The sequence below is a fragment of the Urocitellus parryii genome, chromosome 10, assembly GCF_045843805.1.
Source record: "Urocitellus parryii isolate mUroPar1 chromosome 10, mUroPar1.hap1, whole genome shotgun sequence".
NCBI lineage: Eukaryota > Metazoa > Chordata > Mammalia > Rodentia > Sciuridae > Urocitellus > Urocitellus parryii.
In genome coordinates, this window is record NC_135540.1 from 89,367,624 (window position 1) to 89,381,495 (window position 13,872).

At 36.5% G+C, this 13,872-nt stretch overlaps 1 protein-coding gene across 2 annotated transcripts in view; it reads left to right on the forward strand.

Moving 5' to 3' along the window:
- Adamts3 (ADAM metallopeptidase with thrombospondin type 1 motif 3) overlaps positions 1 to 13,872 on the forward strand; it is a 231,053-nt gene that overhangs the window by 112,306 nt on the left and 104,875 nt on the right. For both annotated transcript variants that reach the window (XM_026402586.2, XM_026402585.2), the window contains exon 4: positions 9,493 to 9,652. In XM_026402586.2, the coding sequence (XP_026258371.2) occupies positions 9,493 to 9,652 (160 nt within the window). The remainder of the gene's footprint in view (positions 1 to 9,492; positions 9,653 to 13,872) is intronic.

A 13,872-nucleotide genomic window follows, 5' to 3' on the forward strand; every position in this document is an offset into this window, starting at 1 on the left:
CCCATAGCGCTAGAGTTAACAAATAGAATCAACAAATGGGACTTTCCCTTGCTTTTTAGAGACAGTGTCTTGCTCAGTTGCCCAGTCTGACCTCAAACTTGTGACCCTCCCTCCTCAGCCTCCTGAGTAGCTGGATCACAGATGTGTACCACCCACCACCATGCAGCAGTTTTTTTTCTTTTTAAAGTTTCGTATTCCATTCATGATATATGCCTGCCTGAAGAGTGTGTTCACTCCCTTTATGGAGGGGATTCTGCAGATGTACATTTAGTGTTATCTACTTGCAAGGGATTATGTTAGGTGATGCTACTGAGTAAAGAAAGCATCCAGAAGCATGGACAGAATCTTGAGTGAAATGCTGGCCAAACCCAAGTAAAAACCTGTTTTCAAATCAGATTTATATTTGTGTTCAGATGCCATCTTATTCAATATTTCTTAATTTCTAGGCACTGTTAACATGTATAATTATAATGTGAGGTTGACAGTGTTAAGGTAGTATAAAGAAAGATAAAATGCCGGTATAAAAAGATATAAAAAGTACTTCTGGTTTTGGCATAAAGGAAGTGGAATGGCTTTAGGAGATATTTTAACTACCTCTGAATTTTCCTAAACTCTATCTGAATGCTTTCAATAGAAAAATGGAGTTTTTGGCTTATAAATACAGCTTCAGATCGGTACTACTTACTCTACTTTCCATCCCATTGCTACCATTTTCCCTTCCACAGTGTCTTCTCTATAGAAAATCTAGGGATACCATTGAAATGCCCCTTGCAAGTCAGGAGCAGTTGAGAAATTATCTTCATATAATACCATCTGTCCATTCTAATAATGATATAGGAATAAGACAATATGTTTGCTTGGCACACTGATAGGATAAGTGTTTGAGGAGCACATTGGAAGAGTAGTTACCAAGATGTTATTATACCATTAAGGTATGATGATAGTTTTTTTTGAATGTGATACTTGCAATTATTGTCTCTCACACACACTAATATAACATTATTTTGTTATCTTCTGCTTTTCTGTGTATTGACTTAGTATAAGACTATAACTAATTTATCATAAAATGATGAACATGGTATCTATGGAAGGCTTTGTGTCATAAAGGCCAATTTATAAAATATTACCTTGACATCATACATACGTTTTAGCTGAGTTATATATTATTCATTTTGTGCATACTTCATGGAATGTAAAAAAGGCCTAATTCTGTTCTCCTTTCTTAATAGATTTGAAAACTGTAGTGAAACAACTTTTAGGTGTCACAATTAAAAATGGAGTGCTTCTGTGGTATAATTCTTTTTTTTTTTTTTAGAATATCTGGCTTAGAATTTCCAAGGATGCCTTAATAATTTTTGAAAGAACATTTTAAAATGTCTTTAGACTGAGTTTTTTCATCATAAATCAAGATAAATACAATTTAATCTTTTCTTGGTAACTGATATTTATTATTATAACATAAAATTAGTCTTTTACATTTCTTGTAGGAGTAGTTTATGAAAAAAAATTCTAGACATTATCTCATCTGAAACTCCCAATATCCTACACCCATTTTTCACATTTGCCATTTACACTCTGATGAGGATTAGGAGACCATCTAACCTAATATATTAAAAAGGGGTGTCAATATAGCTATGAGCATCCTTCCTACTGAATCGAGAGTATGACCCATGGGATGATTTCTTCAGTCCTCAGAGGCTATCTGACTTAATTCTGGATTCTTGGCAGTCTTTGAGTTGAGCAATAGAGCTTGGAAGAGTTGACCAGATGGAAAGGGAATCATGCAGCTGGCTTTTGAGCATAAATAATTGTTTTATAAATATCCCCTCCAAAATGCTGACTAGGAATCTATATGAAGAATTTAAATCAGATCTTTAAAAAATGTGCTTAATCCTGGTTTGAATAACAAGCATCTTCTTTAATAAATCAATGTTGAGACTGGGCACGGTGGTGCAGACCTTTAATCCCAATGACTTGGGAGGCTGAGGCAGGAGGATTAGTTCTAGGCCGGCCTCAGCAACTTACAGAGACCCTAAGCAACTTAGTGAAACCCTATCTCAAAATTAAAGAAAAAATTAAAGAGGGGGTGAGTGGGGATATAGTTCAGTGGTAAAGCACCTTTGGGTTATATCCCTGGTCCCACCCCCATACCCCCCAAAATAAAATAAAATCGGTGTTGGAGTTTGGAAAATAATTAGGGAAATATATATGTATTTCCCATATTGTTGCATGGGATAAGAATGGTAAGTGTGGAAGATTTTGTGTCATAAAGGCCAATTTATAAAATATTACAACTTGATATCATACATAAGTGACATTAACGATCAATTAAAAATGATTATGTATGTCTAAATAGAATCCCTTAGGAACATATGTAAACTTATGTGTGAAATTTCTAAAACTTCCAAGTTATAATTTAAAGTTATAATTTAAAAGTTTCTGGCAGCACTATTTATAATGTTAGTACTTAGAATGCCACGATCCTGCCTTTTTAAATTTTATACACATTGGGTTTTATTCCTGTAAGTAACTCCATTGTTTATGTAATAAATATATCCTGTGAAATAAAACCAGGGGGGCCTGAGGACAGAGTGTGAGTTATTTAATATTAGGGTGTGACAATGCATGGTCTTAGAACTTCCAAAAACATTCGTTGAGTGGGTGATGACCTACATGAGTACCTTAGTGGATAAAAGAACCTTCAGTGTTAGTACTGAAGTGAGTTTCCCCTATTAAATATGCATGGGTCAGTCTTGTCTGAAGAAACAGGTACTTTTTAAATAGTCCTTCCAGTTTTGGTAACTACTGAGGGAGAAAAATCTTCCCAGTGTGGTGGGAAGAGCTACAGAAGCATCTACTTTTAATGGCTAAGAATATATTCTAGGTGTGAATTTACCACCTGCTATTTCTATAACTCTGTAATATCCTTTTAGCCTCCACTATTCTGATTAATCACTCTTATCTAGTTTCTTCACATTCTTCATTCATACTTTGCATCTTCTTTACTGCATTTACTATACTTTGGTAAAACTCTATGCTGCTTAGGTACCCTAACACTCTTGTAGGTCCTTCTCCTCTCTCTCCCTGTTTCTTTTTATTCCACTTGTCCTTGTCTTATATATTTTTTCCCCATCCCTTTCAACTAGCAGTTACCTATCTACAGCCAGGTACTGTTCTACAACCTGGAATGTCACAATAGTGAATATGACAAAGCCATGTCAACATGGAGCTTAATGTTCCAAAAGATGACAGTCTTTTAGTTAATGTCTTAAAGCAACAAAGACAAGACAGAATGAAGGGGAAGCTAAGTTCCTCAGTTGGGGTAGTTCAGTGATTCTAGGCCCTATGGGGTGGAGCATAAAGAAGCAAGGTGGAGAGTTAGTGCAAGCCAGAAAAGTGGACAGGGCCAAGCCATTTGAGGCCTTGTAGGTTGTTGTTCAAAGCTGAGATTTTAGGAATTTTCTATGTGGTAATTTCCTAAGGATATGTGGACATTTTCTAAGGTTTTCTATTGGCCTTCCCACAAATCTCTTTATGAACTGTTATTCTTCATTTCTTTTTCTTAATTTTAATTTAATATAATTTGACAATGCATGAAAACAGAAAAGTTCATTTCTTTTAACAGCTTTAGTTATTGCTTCTGAGAAGATACTTTTCAAATTCAATGTATTTGTGGTTATGGGCATTTTTATGAATCACATTCCTGCATTTCTCCACTGATTGTTGGAACATTGCAACATGACTTCAGATGAACATGGTTAAAACCAAATGGCTTAACCCCTTCTTCCTGCCATCCTGCTTTCCCTTTTGGTTTTTCAGTTTCCATGAAGGAAAGCATTATTTCCTAGTCACCCATCTTCAAAATTTAGGAGAGATCTTGGATTGCACCTTTGTCTTTTCCTTCCTCATTTTTTCTTTGTTCATTTAGAACTTACTCATTGAGGATCTGGTTTGTGCCAGGTACTGTTTTAGACATTTGGGATACAAAGTGAACAAAATGGACCAAATGTAATTCCAGACTAGAAGGGAAGGGGGTAGGGAACCGATGCTCAGTGAACAATGAACTTGATAAGTTGTTATGCTGTCTAGAAGTTTAGAGGGACTACATGGGTGAAAACAGTAGAAGAGGGAAAAATCTGGTATGCTGAGCTGGGGAAGCAGGTGGGTAGTCAGGAGTGCTTTTTTGATAAGTTAAACATAACCAAGGATTTAGAAGAGGTTGTATGAGTTAGGCCTCTGTAGTCCCAGGGAAGAGAGTTCTAAGTAAAGAGCCAGTGCAAAGGCCTTGAAGAGAAGAGGGACATGTCTGGGCCACCCAAGGATCGGCAGGGAGCCCTTGTGGCTAGACAGGAGCTGGCAAGGGCAGAGTGAGAGGAGAGGGAGACCTGAAGGTGGAGGGCAGATATCCTCAAAGGAACTTGAAGGAATTCTGATTCCCAAACTGAGTGAGAAGGGTGGATGTCACAGGGTCCTGAGTAAATGAGCTTACACTTTGAAAGGCACCTTTTTTATTTCCTGAAATCACACTAAAATTTGTCCCTTCTTTCTCTTCCCTCTTTCTCTTCCCATTGCCACTTCTGCCACCTGGACTGTTATTTTGGCCTCTTGTTGTCTCGTCTTCCATCTGGTACTTAATAATCAGAAAATTGAACACAGACCCTTTTTCTAGGCTGTGTGATCATATTTTTTTATTTTTCCTGTTAATATTAGCACTTAAGGCTATGGCTCCTCACATCCTTCTTCCCAGAGTGCCCCAATACACTCACTCACTGTCCTCAGGTGTGCCATGAAGTTTAGATGTCAGCTCCAGCTGAACTCTCTTACCTCATGTCACCAGCATAGCGAGCCTCCCAAATTTGGAAAACTATTGTTAAGTCTCTAAAAATTTCTCAGCCTCTCATTTATACCATTCATTCATGTAGTTTATCCATCAAGAATTTATTGAATACAAATTTTGTTCCAGCAATTGTGCTTCTGCTTAAGGATTCAAAGACTGATTAAGATGAACATGTTCATCTCAGGAGCTGATAGTACTGGGAGGCTGAGAAGAATAATTATTAACATGCAGATAAGCACAACCCTGAAATTTATGCTAAGGACCATGAAAGAAAAGAACATATTGCTCCTAATCAGAATGGTTAGTTAAAATGGTCCCTGATTTAGATGAAGCACCTACTTTCTGTGGGGTGATGGGGAGAGAAAATCACTTTCAAAGAAGTAACAGGTTAGGTGAGACCCAGAGAATATAAAATAGCCAGCTAAGGAAAGTGTAGCATGGTGGGAATGGGGCCTCTAAGCAGAAAAAATAGCATTGCAAAGGTTTGGGGCTACAAGGCACCTGAGACTATCAAAGGCAAAACAGAACTGCAGCGGGGTTCTACATCTGGGGCCACATGAGTGCAGCCAGAGTACACTTCTCAAGGCTGGTGGGCAGGGCCACATAATGCAGGACCTAGAAGGCTGTGGTAATGATTGTGGTTTTAAGGGCAATGGGAAGCAATTGAAGTGTTTTAAGCAAGAGAATGACATGAGCTTATTTGAGGTTGAGACTTCCATCTGTTCATCAAAATGTGTTTGCCTCTTCTCCCTGGGCATACAGCCAGATTACATTTCCTGGCCCTCTTCACAGTTGGCTGTGAGCCATGTAACTGTATCCTACCCAGGGAGTACAGAACTTGTAAATATCATGACGAGGACTGGCTCGTAAAAGTCTCCCATGGGCTTCCTCCTTTTTCCTGCTGAATGGGCAGACTTTGGACCCATATGGAAATGGCAGAACCACTGTCAGACTGGACCCTCACACCTAACTGGAGCAGGATCCAGCCCAGCGGACCTGATCCTGAGTCTTCATTTGAGCACGAAAGAAGAAGCACTGATGTTTTGAGCCTGATGTGCTCAGCCCATTTGTTAATCACATCCTGATTAGTCCAGATTGATATAATATTTGAAAGGTCAAAGTGAAGACTGAGACTTGTCAACAATAGCAGTTGCCAACATTAAAGTTTATTGCGATGTGTTCCATGGAAATTCTGGTTGAAATAGATACTATATAATTGTGGATAAAGCATCATTATGTTTTACTGATATTCTGCTCTGTGTAGTGAGATTATGAAAGGGGGAAAAATCTTACTGCATTTGATTCTCAACTCTAGTATTAGTATCACTCACTTTCTGGACTTTCCATAGCATACCCCATTGAATACCTTCAGGCATGTATTTATTATACTAGATTTAATCAACTGGAGGGAGGATGAGCTAAATCTTGTATTTCTTATTTTCTCTGATGTCTAGTGCAGTACTTTTTTCATTAAGCTTTGCTTACAGTAATAAATAAGTACTGACTCTCATATTTCTTACCCATTGAGTTATTGGAGGTCATGTGCCAAGTGTCTTAGTTTGTGTTGTTTTGCTCTAGCAAAATACCTGACATTGGGTACTTTAAAAAGCAAAGAGATTTATTTAGCTTTAAACCATAGCACCTGTCTCATAGCATGGTAGAGAAACAGAAAGGGAAATTGCTGAGATCAGAGAGGGCCAAGCACATGGGGTACCTCACATTAAGAAAACAATCTGCTTTCTTAAGAACAACTTGATTCTCTAAAAACTACATTAACCCCTCCTGAGGGGTTTGCCCCCGGTCCCATTCCACTTCCAGTTGACTTTGCCTCTTAGAGACCCACGACTGCTAAATGCTGTTGTATTGGGAACCAAGCTTCCAGCATATGAGCCTCTGGAAACATACTCAGACCTGTCTAAACCATAGCCCCTGTCTCTTGCCTTACCACTGATACTGCCTCAACCTGACTTAAATATGTTTTGATTTCTTAGGGAGGTGTTTAATTTTATTAGATTTTGTTTTACCTGTGATCTAGGAGGGAATGTAACATCATGGGGTCTGAGAGTCGAGCGTTTGCGTAGATGGTATGGAGAAGTGTTTTCAGAAGGCACACGGGCTCACTATTTTAAGTAGGTTGTGCTTGCTCAAAGCTGCTGTTTCAGTGGCTCTATTTCTACCCAGAGTCAGGAACTCATCTCGGAAAATTGATAGAAACTACAAAAAGTCTCAAAGTAGTGAGTTTGTGTAACTCAAATGAACAACGATGAGCATCTAACTAAGAAAGCATTAGTGGAAAAGAAGGTTGGGAGAAGAGTGTAGAAGACTGCAAAATACAGCAACTGAATGGATTTGGGGCCAAGAAAGGATTAGAATAATGATGAATAACGAAATTCCCATGCAGATTATTTTAGTCAGCTTTGTGTTGCTGTGACCAAAAGACCTGACAAGAACAACTTAAAGGAGGAAGGTTTCTTTTGGTTCATGGTTTCAGAGGTTCAGTCTATGGTTGGCTGACTCCATTGCTCTGGGTCCAAGGAAAAGCAGAACATCATGGTGAAAGGGTATGGTGGACAAAATCAGCTCAGGACACAGCAACTAGGAAGCAGAGAGAGCTCTGCTCACTAGGGACAAAGTCCAAACCCCAAAGGCATGTCCCCAGTGACTTGCCACCTTCAGCCAAACCCCACATGCCTAAATTACTACCTACTTAATCCATATTAGTGGGTTAATCCACTGATTGAGTTACAGCTCTCACAATCTAACCATCTCACCTACAAATATACAAACACTCCTGCATTGTCTCACACGTGAGCTTTTGAGGAACTCCTCATATCTAAACCATAACATTTTAATGCCCATCAACTTAAAAAATTCAATTATGTATATCAGTAGATTTATATTCTCTAAAATAAAGCCAATTAATTCTTCCTGCTAAAACAGAAACCGAACCTTTTAGTGTTTTATTAACTTGTTCTATGTTTACTGTCTTTGTGTTTAGTATGGGTGTGTTTTTTGGACATTATTGACCCATTCATACTGAACAAGGGCAAAAACCATGAGAATTGAAATTTCTGATAATAAGAGCCATAAAATTATGACCATAATGATGAAGAGATTAAAATAGAACTTGTAAAGCATGAGAGAAATGGTGGAAATTGCATTTACAGGGGATACGAGTCTCTTGACAGTAGGAACAACACTGAGCAGGGAAGAATTAATCATGCCACAAGTGAAAAGCACTGCATTTCACAGTGCAGTTGTAGGTTAAAAAAATTAAACAAATGAGAGAAAAGACCCCGCAAATATTGGAGTGTGCCTTTGGAAGACCAGCATTATTTTTGAATGCTACTAACTCAGTTGGTTTTTTAAATGTGAAGTCCAGTAGTGGTTCAGAACGTAGCACCAAGTACGGTGGAGAGCCTCAGCCATGTTTTCTCTTTATATGTACATGCATCAGGGAAGGTATAGAAGTGGCATATGGAGAAGCCATAACTTCTAAAACTGTCCCTGTGAGATGAACACAGGAGGAGCAGGAGTAGAGCACAGATGGTGGTAGAAGTGAGAAGAGCAAGGAGGGGATAGATTTGTATGCAAAAAAAAAGATATAGGCTCAGTCTTTTTTATTGCTGGAAATATTTACTTTTTGATAAGGGTGGTTACCTTTCATCTCTGTGTTGACACTCTAATGACAGAGACATTAGTACCATACTTAGAAGTGGTGAGAAACGCTTCCCTTGCCTGTGTTCCATAAGAGTCTCTGGCCTCATATGTGAAAACACAGAATAAATTAGGGGCCTTAGGAAAAAATTATACTTTACTTAAAATTTGATATATCTTTTCAAGGTAAATTCCAATTTACATAGTAACACATTGCTTCCTCAATTTTGTTTTCAAGTAAATGTGTTGATTTTTAAATTAACACTACAGGTTACTGTATGACCTTTAAAGTGGAAGTATTGGCTGCAACTTCTTGACTTTAATGTGGTTTTTGATATTTAAGGAAGAACACTTTTTACACAAAATCATTTGTTTTCAACTATAGCACTGGATATAGTTTTGTTGATTTCTGACTAATTAAAAAGATGAAGTAGGATTGGGAAAATACAGCCAATCCAGATGGAAGGAATGGGAGAGAACGGATAGGTTTTTCAGTGTAAACAAATGTGGCTGAAGAGGAAAAATGTAATGTGGGGTGTGTGTGTGTGTGTGTAATCATGAAGATGGATTAAGGTAGTATAAATGTGAGTTAACAAACATCCTTAACATGCATGGACAGCAGCTCCATGATAGGTTATTATGGGAAATTAGAGATGAAATGAAATTCCATAAGATTTCTTTTGTGAATAAAATAATATGTAGAATATAAATATATTTCTTTTGCAGTCTGAGGAAATAGATACATAGTATGATTTTTTTATTCTTATGTAAATTTTGTATTCTACCTTGTATGATTTTTCATTCGTGTCATATTTGAATTTATACCTTATGTGTATTACTGATACTTAATAGGTTAACCATTTTAAATTTATAGCCAAATGTGGAAAGAAAAAAATATAGTTTTCCCAAATTATATTCTTGCCATTTAAAAAGATATACTTGTGAGCTGAAAATGATAGTACTTCTTTTTTTAAATTAACATTTTATGTTTTCTCTAGGCTGGAATGATAAAAAGTGAGAATGAAGAATATTTCATTGAGCCTTTGGAAAGAGGTAAGCAGATGGAAGAAGAAAAAGGAAGGATTCATGTTGTCTACAAGAGATCAGCAGTAGAGCGGGCGCCCATAGACATGTCCAAAGACTTCCACCATTACAGAGGTAGGAATCTCTGACTAGACTTTATAATTAAACATTTTAAGATACAATGAAAACGACCCTCCCATCATGAGTATAGAGAATATAATTGTCATGTACTCTTTTGTAATGTGCACGTGGCAAAATAAGTTTATATATCATGAAATATGACTTTTCTTTTTAAAATGCATGAGCATATTTGATGGGTATTATTTTATTCCAGTGTATTAGTATATCTCCAATATGTTTTCATGATTACTTTTTAAAGTTTTATTTTAAAATGTTTTTAACTAACTTATGTTAAAATTTGAAAATATTTATGATTTCCAGAACTATCTAAGCTATGCATTATTAGTGTTATTTTTATAAGATCTTAAATGACATATAGTGGCACAACAGAGATCTGTGTTTTAAGACTACTGTGATAGCTACATTTGAAAGTAATTAAACTCTTTGACTTTATAGTTTGTTTTGCAAAACTTTGTACTACTAGAAGGAGAATTCTGTAGAATAGTAGAATTTTTTCTCAAAATAGGCTGGAGCCAATAAAGTGAACTATGGCACATGGAAATTTTCTATTTTTTTTTTCCTAATGAAATCTGAAAATAAGTCAACATTAAGAAGATTGTCTTATATGTTACTTACGGAAGTTTCCTTTGTGGAAAAGAAAGAAAACTTAGGAATTTATATTTTTTACTAAATCTATATTTCTTTTGCCTGCCCAACTTTCTGAATTCAGGAAATTTCCTTGAAGAACATATGAGGTATAGAGACAGTTTTAATTAGAGCATTAATTTGGCTCACAGATTACCTTTTGTGATTTGCTATGTAGTTATTAGTTTGATTTTCAAATACTACTGGCTTCCCTTCATCAGCTGCACTAATGGAATAGATCTTGTATGGTTCCCTTGAGCAGTATGTAATGTCCATCTTTATCCCCTTTATCCAGTAAAAGATCTTTAAAATAAATATAGCCTGAACATTTTTGAGAAATATCTGTTTTGAAGAAAAAGAACTATGTTAATAAATGCAATGTTATAAAATATGTGCTTAACTTAAGTCATTCTGGTGTAACAGAACTGGAATGAACTACACAGGCTCACTGTGAATAATAATTTTGAAACCATTTCGGACACTGTGGCTGTCCTCCTGTTGCTCCATCTGTCATAACTACAGGTCCACCAGGATGTACTCTGTATCAATTCCTGAAGGTATCTATATCTGTAAATATTAGTCCTGTTACTTTTTATTGCTGTGATATTTACAAAAGGGAGAAATTACTTTTTCTGTGAAATAAGGAAATCACAAGACATTATTTTAATACCTATTGTATTTTTAGATAATGGAATAGGGAAAATTTTATAGTCAAGATGTATAACTTTAAAAGGATCACATGGGATTAAGGAAAATTGGAACATTATTATAGGAAATTATTAAAAATATCAGTTCCAGTAGCATGAACATGTTCAGTTTACAGTAAGGGTTATTTGTAAGAATGCAGACACTAAAGACTTTTGTTCTTCAGTCATGAAAAGAGGATTGCCTTATGGTAACAGTTGGCCAAAGAGTAACACATTTTGGAAAGGTTTTTAATTTTCATTGGCCATGGGTCAAAATAAATGGAATTCCTTTGTTAACTCTCAGTTACCTTCAATCTTGAACCAAAATAGAGGCCCTCAGTTCTCTTAAATAAATGTTCCAAGATGAACTTTAATGCAAACTTAATGTTTTTTTTTATTTTATTACTTAAGAAATTTTAATTGAATTATGTTATGGGTAACATCAGTTTACCTTCTTTGAGAGTCTTAAACTGTGACCACCATATACATTAGAAATGTAACTTCTTGAGGGCAAATCCCAATTCAGAAGTTCAAGTACTAAATTTCTCACATTCCTCTGTTTCAAGATGTTATTTTAGGAGACATATGAGTCTTCAGTGAGTTGTAGTAAGAGGAATGAGATACTTGAGCTAAGGCTTACCTAGAAAGAAATGCATTGAGAACCATGTCTTCATATTTTTTTTTCTGACAGCAAGTCATCAGAAGAAATATTGATTATAAGCAAGCCATTCCTTACCCTGTGGGGTTTTGTTAGTGGGCCCCTATGATACTCTGTCATATTTTGCTAGTTATCATAGTGCTTGCCTGGCTATATTTCTTGCTTTGACAGTAAAGCTGCTACGAAATACCATAGATTTAGCTGTTTACTTTGTTGTGAATGTTCTAAGTTAAAACAGATTAGGAATTGAACTGGATAAGTAGAGGGGATGGAATGATGGAGCCATATTGAACAGAGATTGAAATAAACACTGAAATTATGAAGGTTTGTGATGGAGACGACCTCGAGGGTGGGGGCAGGGGAAGAGGAGAAGTAATCAAAGATCACTCAGAATTCTAACCTGTAGTACTTGAGAATTTTCTTTCTAGAATTAAGGTATATAAAAACAGCAACAGAAATAGGTTTGTTGGAAGCTGACAGGTGGGTATGATTTTAGAATAAACTTGATGATCTATTGGAATAGCAAGCAAATTGAAAAATGCATAATGTATTTTCGTAATCCTGTCCAGGGGCTTTACATGAATAACATTGAATACCTTACATACGTTTGTAGTAGGGATGAGTAGAGATTAGCTTGGGAGGCAGGTGTCAGGTATTGCTTTGCAGGTGCTTGGAATGTCTCTGCTTGACTTTCTGTGCTCTTGTTCCCAACTGTGTCACAGCATCTGAAAGTGCACATGGCAAAGTATTGGAGGTACATGAAAGGCATTTGTTACTTACCACTATAGGTGAGGAGGAAGCTATGCCCTAAGAAACAAAAGTAATACTAGAATTCTAATACTAGATTCATAAAGTTCACCTCCGCTATTTAAAAAATTGGTATTTTTACTACACTCAGGAACCCTATGCTCTTGATCTTGGTCAGATGCAAACATGTATTTTCATTCCCCATCTCCTAAAAATATTCATCTGAGTTTCTAATAAAAGTCACAGCTTTGAACCTGATGATAGAATGTATGATGTGTTCCAACAAGAGGAAAAAAATCTTAACCAATTCAATATATAGCAGATTTCTCTTTCCTTGACTCTTAAAAGGAAAGCTGTATTCTTTTGAGCTGTGCAAAAAATTTGAAGAGCTGTTTAGAAATACACTGAAGTAACTAGTAAAATCAGAGATGCAGTGCTCTGCTTTTGAAGATTTACTGTTTCCAAAGTGAGATCTAAAGCACTTTTACATTGGACAGTGAAAATCCTGGTCAGTATGAACCAACAGGTGTTCATTACATGAGCACAATCAGTGTCTGGCACTATCTTTTAGTTAGACAACAAACATAAACTTGTCTAGTTCATCACAGTGGGAGAATTTACTTTGCTTTCTTCTCTGATGTCTGCTGTAGGGTTATGGAAATCACATCCATTTTTGGCATTTTCAATTTGGACAAAATTATTTTTTACTTGGCTCTTATTTTTGAAATTTTAATGGGTAACAACATAGATTCATAAAGTTTACCTCCGCTATTAAATCAGTCATTTGTCTAAAACTCAAATAAAAAAAAATATACTGCTGACCATCTCTCAAGAATGCTTACATTGTCTTCATTAAGAAGCTCACGTTAGGCCGTCTGCTTTGGGGGGAGGGAGACTGTACGATAGCATGACATCATTCAGCTTTTCATATTTTTTATTTAATCCCTAGGCCCTTCAGCTTCTCCCCTCAAATTACAAACTATTCATTCACCAGAAGCTTTGTGTTAAAGTAATTTTTGTAATTACTTCCTACCAGCGGGAAACAAGGAATAGTAAGCCTTTATCTCCCGGCTTCCTTTCAGCATTTTCGTTTTCCTGCAGGAACCCAAGTGCTTGCGTGGCTGGTATGGTTGTCATGGTGCTGTGAAGGAGTGTCTTTGTCCCAGGTGGGAAACATGGAAAAGTCAGAAATGATTTAGGAGTTGCTCCTGGTTGCTGGGGAATGGAACCATGAAAGAAGAACCATAATTATGGGAAGAGTGTTTTATTTTAGTGATGCTGGAGTGCCTAGGTGCAGAGTCTTTCTCTGAGTGCACAGATATGTCCCTAGGTTCTCTAATCTTTCATGCTGGGAAGTCCTTATGATCTGTGCCCTAATCAAATAGAACCTTTGGTGGGCTTTGCAAACCTCCATGAAAAAATATCAAAGAATAGAACTCAATCTTAGCAAATGTTTTAGTAAGTTAAGGCATGGAGCATAATATTTCTACAATATTAAG